Here is a 13,016-nt window from a genome sequence, read left to right as displayed (position 1 = left end):
TCAATTTATACGGAATCATCCCGAAATTTATAATATATCTTATTTCTTTATCTCTTAGGTGGTTATTAAACTTCAGGTGGTTAGCAATAAATAATATTAACATTCCAAGACTAACAAGGATAAATAATAACAAAGAAAAGTCAGGTGAATATTCATTGTGACATTTACAAAGGCAAAGGGAAGAAGAATTTCGAGGCTTGGAAAAAATGAGGGGACTTAGATGAGAGAGAAGAAGCACTTCGTGAGAAGAACCGAAAAGAAGAAAAATGTATTATAGGTTAATTGTGTATTACAGAAAGCCCTAAATGAAATATATACATGGGGTGCAAATAGAAAAAAGAAAACTAAACATAACAAAAAAATAAAGATAGGCCTAACATGCCCAAAAGGGAAAAAAAACTAAACTTTATCAGCCCCCCTCAAGCTAGGAATAACTGTTTTTCATTCCTAGGTTGGAGAATAAAGTATTGAATTAAGCAGTAGGGAGAGGCTTGGTGAAGAAGTTTGTCGCTTGTAGGGAGAAGGAGATTGGAAGCAGTTTGAGAAGACCAACATTGAGTTTCTCCCTGACAACATGTTAATCGATCTCAATGTGTTTAGTGCATTCGTGGAAGACTTGGTTGTTAACAATCTGGATGGCAACTTGGTTATCATAATAGAGAAAAGCTGGTTGTAGGTGTTGAATACCTAAATCATGCAGTAAATATGTTATCCATTGAATCTCATAAGTGGTTGTAGCAAGAGCACGGTATTCTGTCTCAGAGGAGTTCATAGATATGGTTTGTTGTTTCTTGGATTTCCAAGAGATGAGTGACTCTCCCAAATACGCAGAAAAACCAGTTATGGATTTGCAAGTTTCAGGACATGTAGCCCAATCAAAATCACTATATGCTTTTAATTAAATAAGAAATTGTGTAAAAATATTCATCTGCCAGGAGTTCGTTTGAGATAGCGAAGGATACGCATTGTTGCCTGATGATGTTCATTAGTTGGGTGTGAGACGAACTGGCTAAGATGATTGACTAAGAAGGAAATGCCAGGTCGAGTGCTGGTCAGATAAATGAGTTGCCCAATCATTCGTCTATATGCAGTGGATTCTGTATCACCAAGAGGAATGCCTTTCTTGGCTGAGAGTTTGACAGTATGCAGCATTGGTGTAGGAGTAGGAGCACATCCCAGCATGTCAGTATCTTTAAGCAAATCCAAAGTGTATTTGCGCTTACATAAGTGGATACCAATGACATTACGAGCTACTTCAATGCCTAGAAAAATAAGTTAAATCACCAAGGTTTTTAATATGCAAAAAATTGTGTAACAAACTAGTGATATCAGATATCTACATAGAATTATTCCCTGTAAGAATAATTTCATCCACATAGACCAGGAGTGTCATGGTGTGTTTGCCATCATGTTTCAAAAATAAAGAGTGGTTAGAAGTGGAGATTTTATAATTGTGTGAAAGTAAAAAGTTTGAGAGTTTAGCATACCATTGTCTACCTGCTTGTTTGAGACCATAAAGTGACTTCTTTAGGCGACAAAAAAGATTAGGAGAAGAAGTGTGAAAACTTGGAGGCAATTGCATGTAAACTTCTTCATCTAGGTCTACATGTAGGAAAACATTATTCACATCAAGTTCCTTGAGTGTCCAATTTTGAGCTGCGACTAGAGCAAGTAGACGTAGGGTAGTCAACTTTACTACATGAGCAAAGGTGTCTAAGAAGTCTAGTCCTTCAATTTGGTTGTATCCTTTTGCTACCAATTGGGATTTATAGTGTTCAACGAAACCATCTACATGATGCTTGACTTTATAGACCCATTTACACCCAAATTCTGTTTTCCAACCAGAAGTGTAGTCAAGGACCATGTCTCATTCTCTTGAAGTGCTTGCAATTCCTCCTTCATAGCTTGGATTCAAGGTGGGTGTAGGACAACTTCCTCATAGTTGTGAGGTTCCTCGGCATAAGAAATTAACAATATTGTATTTTTTAAAACTTGGATAAAGAATTGTAATTTAAATAGGAATGAATTGAATGTTTGGTACTTACAAAAATATTGTTGAAGTTTGACACATCAAAATCTTAGAGATAAGTGGAGGGTCTTCTGCTACGGGTAGATCTTTTAGGAGATACAACTATAGTCTCATTTTGCTCACTTTGCTCAACATTAGTGTCAAACTCAAAAGCTTTATTAGAAACATTATCAATAATATTTTTAGTGTGCATATGAATATCATCATGAGTATGGGCATAATGTTGAGAAATAGGTAAAGAAAGACTATTCGAATCATTATTTTGAATATGATTTGAATGGTAAGAAAGAGTTTTCATAAAAGATAACATTTCTTGACAAATCTATCTTATTGCTTTTAAGGATTAAAAACAAAAAGCATTTTGTGTTTGGTTTGAAACCAAGGAAAACACCTGGAACAGCACGACTATCTAGTTTTTTTTTTTGTGAGCAAGGATAGTTGAAGAATAGCACAAACACCCAAAAACATGAAGAGAATAAATATCACAAAGCTTTTTATGCAGTTTTTCATTAGGAGTAGCATTCTTAAGCAGCGAAGTAGGCATACAATTAATAAGGAAAGCAACATGTTGTACAACAAAGCACCAAAAAATAGCAGGAAGATTAAACTGAAAAATTAGGGCACGTTTAACATTCAAGAGCTGTTGATGTATTCTTTCAACAATGTCATTTTGCTCATGTGTTTCAACACAAGTGGTTTGATGTATAATACCTTTTGATGCAAAAAAAATCATGCATAGAAAATTCTATACAATTATCAGTATAGATGGATTTAACTTTAGTAGAGAAAGGATTTTTAGCAGGTAATAAAATGAACAACACTAACCCTAACTTCAGATTTGTTATGCATGGGAAAAAGCTAAGTATATCTAGTAAAATCATCAACTGTAGTAAGAAAAAATTTATAACCAAGCATGGAAGCGACAAAACAAGTGCCCCAAATGTCAGTATGCAGTAATTAAAAAACTAGGAAAGAAAGAAAATTTCTTTTGTTTTGCTTGATGACATGTATCACAAACATAGTTCTTGTCAATATGAATATTAGGATAATAGTTTTGCATAATTTTTTAACCTTTCTTTTGATGGATGACTCATTATGAGGTGCCAAATGTTGTTCTGTTTGTAGTACAACTTAGAATTCTACTGTCAATTTTATTGAAAACATATAGACCAGCTACAAGATCAATTGTATCAATCTTGTCTCTGATTCTAGAATTTTGTATCAAACATTCAGTAGAAGAAAAAATAAGTTCACATTTAAGCGATGCAGTCAATTGAGATATAAATATTAAATTAAAAGAGAAATTTGATACATACAAAACATTTTCAAGAATAATTTTTTTTAAAGGAAACAGTGCCAGAACAAGAAGCAATAACAAAATTTCCATTGGGAAGCTTAATAGTAATAGGTTTGATATGATTATATGATGTAAAATTTCATAAGGAAAAGCAAACGTGATTTGTGGCACCAGAATCCAAAATCCAAATATATTCATTAAAATTGGAATTTTTGAGATTTTGGATATTACCTGTGACATTCGCATTTTGATCTTGATGATCAACAAAGATATAACCAACCCGGTTGACTTGACCTTGATTATTGGAATTGTTAACATTTTTCAGAAGGTCTGAAAGAATTTGGTATTGATGTTGAGTGATGCAGAAATCTCCTCCATTATTTTGTTTATTCTGATCTTGATTACCAGAATTTTCATCTTGTATGGTAGCGGTGGTGTTGTTGGATTGAGAACGCTTACCATAATGAGATTTGTACATAGTATGACCAATTTTATTGCAATATGTACAAACCTTTTTATTGGTACCAAATTTTGAGCCTCTGTTATCTTGGTTAGGAAAACCATTTTTCTCAAAGCAAACACTCTCACTATGACCCAATTTTCAACAAAAAGAACAGGTAATGGTATTGGTGTGGTTAATAGGGGTAACACTTTTGATATTATCTACAAGAACACTATTATTAAACTAGCGTTCTTGTTGAACAAGAAGAGAAAAGATTTTGGTAATAGCAAGGATGGGTTCCATGAGGAGAACATGTGCTTTTATATTATTGTATTGGTCATGTAAAAATTGCATTGCACGATCCTCTCTTTTTCTTTGGATAGTAACATAAGGCACATTGCGGGAACTTACAGGATCAAACATAAAATTATCTAATTCATCTCAAAATATTCCGAGTTTAGTGAAATAATTGGTAACAAAAAGGTCACCTTGATTGAGTGATGAAACTTCCATTTGAAGATCAAAGATGTGAGATAAATTGCCTTGTGAGAAGTAGGCCTTGAGGTCATTCCATATGTTCAGTGCCTTATCCATCCATATGATACTCTGACATATGTGAATAGAGACCGAGTGCACAAGTCCAGACACCACCACGTTGTTGCATCGAGTCTAGGATAAGAAAAAATGATCACTTTCTTAAGGTCAGGGAGTAGTGATGGGCATATATTTATTCACACTTAATAGCTTTAATCATAGATTATTGGACTATAATAATTAATAAATTTATTGTTTTAATTAATATTCATATAATTGGGTTTATTTGAACTTTAACTATTTTTTTTTTAATTTTGTGTTTTTAGAGTAAATTGTCTGAATGAAACGTTTACCTTTATGAATGGGCCAAATTTGCAAAAGTCTAAGTTGCTTCTTGAACCAAAACAAAAAACAAATTCTGAGAAGGAGGAAGAGAACAAATCAAAAAATATCTCAGAAACAGAATTAGAAGCAAATCTTCTACAAAATATAAGAAATCCGAAAAGTTGGAAACTGTTAACAAAATCTTAACTACAATATTGTCCCAATATCCTTTGAGCAGGAGAACACAAGCCTTAAGGAAAAAGGGAGAGCTTCATAGGGTTTTATTAGTTTCTTTTCTTTTTTGTAATTCTTTTGTTTTGCCTCCGCATGGAAGGCTAAACCTATTTGGTTGATTCTTTTGTAATTCCCCATTGAATTTTGAGGTTTTGTTTAATAAAAATTTCGATTTTTAATTCTCTATAACAACTATTTTAATATTATAATCTCCTGAAAAACTGGGGTTTTTGTGAGAGGTTGTACTTGAACAGATGATTGAGAGTCTTCTTTATCTTAAAATTTGGTTTCTTAGTTAGTTCTCATTGTTCTAATTAACTTCTTGAGCGCATGATTCAAAAGAGAGGAGATAATATTAGCGCATGTTCAATCTGGTTTAGCTCTGTTTGAAGATTAAGAAATGATTAATCTTTAGAAAACGTGTGAAGAATTCAATGGTGGAAGAACTTGGGATCAACCTTTTATTTTCTGTTTTAATCTATCTAGCATTAGACAGATCTACACTGGAATCATATTTAATTTGATTGCTAAACGACAATGATCAAGTATTACCATTGATGAAATCGACTTTATTATTTGCACTTAATGTAGTGATGACCGAGCAACTCTAAGAATGGTAATTTATTGAATTAAGAACTGGAGAGAGAAGGGTGTTGCAGGGTTTTCATTGAGATGTACGTACAAGAACTTGTGAGCAAAAATTTTCACCTTGAACAAAATTCTTGTTTTGACTAGGATTAGAGTTTTCACTCTTATAGGGGTTCTCGCTAGCCATTTGAGTACAAAACCACCAACTGCAAAGAAACACATAATTATTAAAAAAAATCAGAGAGAGCGCAAAACAAATTAAAGTGCAAAACGTAAAAAAGAAAGAAAAAGACGAAAGAATCTTGAGAGGATGAAGGATGAAATCAGTGCGCGCGGCAAAGCTCTTCTCATTGAAGAGCTATGATACTATATAACAGAGAAAAGCCAGGTGATTACTCTTTGTGCAATTGTGACATTTACAAAGGCAAAGCAAAGGGGACTTAGACGAGAGAGAAGAAGCACTTCATGAGAAGAACTGAAAGAAAAAAAAAATGTATTATGGGTTAATTGTGTATTGCAGAAAGCCCTAAAAGAAATATATACATGGGGTGCAAATAGAAAAAAGAAAACTAAACATAACAGAAAAAGAAAGATAGACCCAACAGGCCCAAAAGAAAAAAAAACTAAAACTTATCAAATAACACAATTTCTTTGAGTTGTGATATATTCCTAATGTTACATGCACATTAATAACCCGTATTTTATTGGACCAGGTGATACGACCCGTATGTTATTGAGTCGGGTAGTACAATTATAATTAAAATTAAATTAAAAAAAAATAAATATAGATACATTCGTTAACAATTAAATTTTTAATTTTTTTTATTTAGATAACCTTTTAGTTTCTTACCGTCTTTTTTTAAATCATCATTGTCGTTAACTTTTTCCATCAAATTTAATTTATGACATTATTATATGTCATTTATTCAAAAATTGCCAAATTAATGATATTGACATTATAAAAAATATGATGTTATTATATATTAAAATAATATGTTTATAAGGATTAAAATTATAAAAAAAACATAATTGATAGAACTAAAACAAAAATATGTATATTTATTGAGATAATAATTGTTAAGCTTATTCAAGTGAAATATAAGAATTTATTACACATTTATACACGTCTTTTCTAAGTTTTTTTTATCAGCACCTTAAACTCTAAATCCTAAATTATTTTTAAGTTAGAAAAAAATTAAGTAGAATAACCTCTTCCAAATACATCTTAATCTCTTATTATTTGAACAGGTATGAGGTATGGTTCAGTTTAATTTGATGCATTAAATCTTTATAATTTTTGTGTGTGATTTATTTGAATTAAAAGTAAACTGGAGAATAAAGAATATGAATGCCAGAAATGGATAATATATAAAGCAGAAAATATATTGCATAAGTTAAGGGGTCATATAAATGTAGGAATAACCGCATCCTTCATTTTATATGTATATTTAGTGTTTAAATCTATTTAAATTTATTAAAGTATGACAATAATTATATAAATATTAAGAAAAATGTTATATATACGTAATATTTATTTTATTTTATAATAATTAAATAAGAAATGTTTATTTAGAATTTTAACATAAACTTTTTTATATAGATGTATAATATATATTATTTTTATAATGCATTAAATAGTAGTTTAGAATTATGTAAGATTATGTATAATTTGGTAAGTGTATTATATATAATTACTTGTGTTATCTTATCTCCTGTACAATGTTGATTGTATTAATGAATATTATAAATTATTAGAAAATATTAAATTAAAAATAATTTTTTAAAATAATATTCATGTAACACTTTATGTCATCTATATAGTCATTGTCTTCTATTATTATACTATTTATACAGGTGCTAGTTTTAATCATTTTTGTTATCTTATAAACTCTGCCATATGAATTATGAAAAATACAATTTCTCTAAAATACTATAAAAAAATTTAAAACTATAAAAATAAACCCATAAATCCTTTATTACAAAATTTGATTGAATAAAATCTATAATAACAATGTCATTTGTTTTAAAAAGGATAAAACAAATATATTAAAGGTTACACTAGTAATCTACCTTCAAGTAATGGTAACGGTGAAAATAATTGTGTATTAATATATTTTCTACACATAATAGACTCCTGAATGAGTTGATTTCAAAGATTATTTTCCTCTTAATTTTTTAAATAAACTATAGTGATATTTCTTTTAGTTTTATTTAATTTTTGTCATCTAGCGTAACTTGATTGTTAGGGTTTGGAAAGTGAAGAAAAGAAAAAAAATATATGAAATAATTTTATATAATTAAAAATATAGTTTCTTTATCATTGTTCTTAAGAAAGTAATTATTATTTAAAATATGTTTTTAAACTAAACAAAATAGAAAAGCGTTTTCCTCTGTTTCATGCCAATTTTGGAAAACAATTGTTTTGCAGTGAATCTCATAGAGATTTACTCTTTCTATCTCCCTTCTTAATCTACTCATAAATGAACTTCTATAACTTTTTCTACAGAATTTCTATTGAAATAAGATGAAGTTGAGAATTGTGTTGTCACATCGTGAATTAAATGTTATGACAATACATTTTGGGGTTTGGTCTAATTCAATCCATAATTTATATTGCTGTTTAATACTGCTATATATGTAACTCTTCATTTGATTGGACTGCTATTGGCATGAGGCACATGAAAATGTTAAGGATTCATTTTATATGTTTTCCTTTTTGGAAATAATCTCATATATAATATATTCCCTATTTCATGCCATAAAATATAACTCTTCAAATTAACCATTTTAGTTTCTATGCCAAGGGTGCTTAATTTATGCTGCTCTTATCATCATAAAATCCAATGTTAAGTCTTCTTTTATTTTAAATTGTTTATTTTTAAATAAATTGATAAGGAAGTAATAGTTTATCAATTTAAGGTTAGGCTACTAAAATATAAGATAGACAACTTCATTTACTTAAAAAACACAATGGACAATAAAAGTAAAGTTTTATTTTTGCCTCTGGAATAAAAGAAATAAACTTTTCAAGTTTGGGTATTTAATGATAAATGCAAAACAGAAGGAAATAAGTAGAAAGAAATGCAGTAAAATAAGATGACATAAAGTAGATTTACCATTATATTATTTGATTATTTTAATAACGAAGTGGATTATTGGAGTATTATCTGAGTTGGAGGGAAAGAAAAGGTGATGTATTTAATATTGTTTTCAACAATCCAAATAATTGAACTCAGAATCAATTGATTCCATTGTTTTTCCTGCAGGAGTTGTTTGCCTTTATCCCTAGAAAATTTCCCTTTTATGATGGCTAGTCAACAAGCTAATTTTAGAAGAGAAACATTTAATGCTTTAATTGCTTTATTACATCAAAAACCATTTGAATTCTGCATCTAGCAACTTGTGCTTACGTTCAGTTATCAATATGAACATGCATCTGCATAGAATGATGGATGCCAAAATCATAAATGAAAATATTAATTTGATCATGCAAAGCCTACCTGCAGCATGATTAAAGTAGAATCACCAATTTATGAGACCCTAGCTGATAGGTTAACTTTATTATTGCTTCTGCTTTTTTATAGGTATCCCAAGTAACCACCCAGTTGACTTTAAGAGTTTATTAGGTCTTAAGTGTAATTGGGACTTGCTGCTATGTTATTATCTAATTAGGCATTGCGTAGATGTGGCTTAAATGCCACACTTGAAGCAGGTTTTAGGTACGGTACACAAATTATGCATTTGGGGTCTCTATAATTTCCCCATATTGTACATGTAGATTATAATAATAGACATGTATAGTATTTGCATTGTATTGTAGCTAACTTGTATCATTTATTCATCCCTTATAGTAGATGATCAGAAATGGTACCTTCGAGATAAAGATATCTCACAAACTCATAAATTTCTTCACTCACTCGATCACTCCATTTGATGGCCTCACCTAATGCTCCCAACATGCTAGCTGCCACTTAAGAATTTATACCAAGCTTTATTGGCAAAACTAACATTGCGAACATTTTCATCACTGCTACAGGAGCTGAAACATGGTGAAGTGTGTGGGGGTGTCTTCAAAGGGAGACATGCTAATTCATTTAATTAGGCAGGTTTAGACTACATATCACAGTGAAATAGGGGGAAGGAAGAATATATTCTTACAGGGTCCTAATCAACCATGTGACGGTAGATCAAATGATCTAGATATGTTGTCTGTAGGACACACAATGAGTGAACCATGCTCATGAATCTACTTATTTGCCAAAAACTTATCATATCAGTTTTTCCTTTACTTGTGTGGAGAGATAGTTTTTGGATTTTATTAATAAGACATAACTTCACTGTTATGCTCATTTGTTAAAGAAGTCCAACTTCACCTTCAGCATATTCTGCTCATTAACATGTAAGCATAACATTTTTATGTGCTGTATTAGAATTTAATGTTTAACTAAGTGAGCATAGTAGAACATTAGCATTTATGACATTCTTGTGATATATTTTATTTGCATATTGCCGCAAATTTTTAAAACTAAATAATTAAAAGGTGCAGACCAAAGCTGAAGGTATCTGATGGTGTGTAGTACTGATCACGAGGAATGAAGAATAGTCTCCTTTCCCTTTCTTTCATTTCCCATAAATATTTAACCACAGTTCTTCCACCGGCATGGGCAATGTCGTATGGGTATTACACTGGTGGGAGTGTCTAGGACCATGCCGATGTGAATAGCAGCAATGTATTATATCTGAATTCTCTATTTTTGGAATTTTTTACCATTTGGAATTTTATAGATTCCTTGTTTCCTCTAAAAGTTTCGGCTCCCATAAGTGCTTCAGACTGCTTCCTAACCTTCCTTAAAAACAGTGCTAAAATTATGAACATGTTGCTACAAGCTTACAAGCATCCTAACTTCAACAATATAATCATGATTTGATTATAAAAGCTTGGGATTGTTTAGATTTACATGCACAAAGAACTCCTACTAATGGCATTTTAAATATAACTTATTGTTATTAATATGAAGTATGAAGTCGTTGAGATCTTGATGCAACTTCTCTTGAATTTTATACAGAAGCTGAGAATGGAGAAATTCAAGTAAACTTAGAGCATAACTAGAACAAGGGTAACTATTTACAATTCTGCCAATCATTTCCTACAAGCTAAACATTTTGTTGTTAATCACAACAACAGCATTGCTTGTGTGATTAAATATCCGAACTCGCTTGGCTCATGCACAACCATACTTGCTTGAACACTTGGATGATTAGATCATGGTACTCATTGGAATTCAAAGTCAGATAACATGCTAGCAGATCTTGCATTTCTTCTGGCTGGCTGATCTGTTTCTCCGTGATCATCTCAATCATTGAATCTCTGAAATCTTTCTGTGGATCCAAAGAACATTTCACCACCGCAAAGCTATCTAACCCTTCTGTTTCCTCCACAATTTCCTCTTCTTTCTTCATCTTCAGTTTTGCTTTCTTCTTCTCTTCTATGGCCTTTATTTTACGGACTTCAACCTTGGAACCTATCCTTGGAGAATATACTTTAACCTTGGAGTTGTGCTTTGGCTTCCTCCTCTGGTTTTCTCTGCTCACATGAAGCGATTGCATTTGTTGGTTACTCTTTGCTTTCAATTTCAACTCCTCAGTTTGTTTCAAATTATGCCACTCAGAATCCAATTGGGGACTACACACTCGAGCTTCTCTGAGATTTCCAAGGCCAGAACTCTTGAAATCCGCAAACAAATGCTTCCTTGGTGTACAAATTGTTCTTGGTGACTCGTATTGCAGCACATAATTTTCTAAGAACGGACTTGATGCAAACTCGGCTTCCTCTTCTGCCTTTTCCAATTTCAAGAGCTGCTCTTGCAAAACTCTTTGTGCTTTTCTCTCATATCTCCTCCTCAAGGATTCAAGTTCCTTTACACTCCTTGCTGCTTCATTCAGCAATGTTGTTTCTTCTCTCAGTCCAGTGTCCTTCTGCTTCGACTTCTGAGTGGCTTCTCTTCTACCTTGTCTTTTAGCATTATTCAATCCACCGGGGAAACTTGAGGATGAAATGACATGTTCAGCATCCATTTGGTACTTTAGTGGCTTCAGAATATCATCACTTTTTCTATGCTCGTTGCCCTCTTCACCAAATGAGAGTCTCCAGAAAGCCTCATCATCCCCACCATAAAACCTGCCTCTATTATTCCCACAAGCATAATAGGGTGAGCTCTCTGATGGAGTTGAATTCTGCTTTGCATTTTGCTTCAGTGCGCCAGGTTTTGGCTCTGAGTTTATTCTCATATGCTTGAACTTGGAAAGCCACGAAAAAGGAGACACATGAGATATGAAAGAAGGCCTAGAAGAGGAAGAGGAAGAAGGAGAAGGAGAAGGTTTTTTTCCACCCCACTTCATAATTTGGTTTGTTATTGTGTTTGGAACTCTAGATTTGGTGAAGGTTTTATTGGTGTTAACTTGAGAGAAGATAAAGAGCAGAAGTGAAGTGCATAATGGAGTGGGGTGTGTGAGAGACTTGTAGCAGTTATTGGGACGGTTAGGCTGTTAAATAGAAACGTGGGTTTCCTACTGATTTTTTTCTGCTATGTTTTCAAAAGAGATACCCGCCCCAATTCCTGTGACCACTTTTCCCACTTTTCCTGCTTTTTGGTTTGTACTCAAAAAAAGATTTGTGCCATGGGGGGACCTCTTTGTTAGGCCCACACGCTAATACTAACAAATACCCAAATTTTTAATCAGAAATTTGGTTGCGAATATGAGAAAGTGGTTATGAACAGGGTACATTGTAATACTGAGGTAGTCCTGTTCTCTGTGTAACTTTACTGTGACAATAAGAACTAGAATTGTAGGGTATTTGAATATTGCAGTATATTTGAATGAACATTAACTTTGTTTTCAATATGTAGAAGGCTTTGTAAAAGGCAGAAGACTAAAGAATAAAATTGTTTCTTTTTGGATTGTGATGGAATTGAAGTGTTTCCTCTTTCTTATGGTATGGCAAAATCCTTGTCTCATCTTTTGCTTTGGTGGCTTTATTTATTTGCAGTTTTCTCAACTTTTTGTTATAGGTCAAAGACTGAGAGAGCAGCAGCACTGTGGCACACTGGCACACATGTTTGGAGCACACACAACTTATTACTAGGATTAAGCACAATGTTTGGCGGTTGGGGTGCTCCAAATTGAGTCCTGTCTCTCTAGTCTAGGTGTGTAAATTCATCTTTCACCCCTCACCAAATATTACAAATATTATTTATAGATTGTGATCAATATGCGTAGTACTACCATTTCTTTGCTACTTCTATTTCTATACTTTGCTTTATATACTTCTTGTTCGCTACTATATAGTTAAAAAAAATATATTGAGTTTTGAGTACATTGTTCTATTCATGAGAAATATACCGTGTCAAGCCAGGGGATTTGGGCCTCTAAAAAAATCAAGGATAATAGTGATCCTTTTGAATGTTTCAGTGTCAACAAGATTAAGTTATGAGAAATATTTTAAAATTTAGGACAAAAATTGGTGTGATTATGCTAGAGAAACTTGACACAATATCTACCATTTTAGC

The 13,016-nt window shown here is 32.1% G+C and overlaps 1 protein-coding gene across 1 annotated transcript; it reads right to left on the bottom strand.

Moving 5' to 3' along the window:
• Nucleotides 1–10,451: 10,451 nt before the first annotated feature.
• On the bottom strand, nt 10,452–11,996 carry LOC137812167 (uncharacterized). The gene is given in 1 exon segment (XM_068614084.2): nt 10,452–11,996. A coding segment is annotated over 1 exon segment (1,230 nt). The 5' UTR covers nt 11,848–11,996; the 3' UTR covers nt 10,452–10,617.
• Nucleotides 11,997–13,016: the final 1,020 nt, after the last annotated feature.

This window comes from Phaseolus vulgaris, chromosome 2, assembly GCF_051622355.1.
Source record: "Phaseolus vulgaris cultivar YP4 chromosome 2, ASM5162235v1, whole genome shotgun sequence".
Taxonomy (NCBI): Eukaryota; Viridiplantae; Streptophyta; class Magnoliopsida; order Fabales; family Fabaceae; genus Phaseolus; species Phaseolus vulgaris.
Note: the sequence above shows the minus strand (reverse complement) of the source record. Positions and strands in the feature narration are given on the sequence as shown.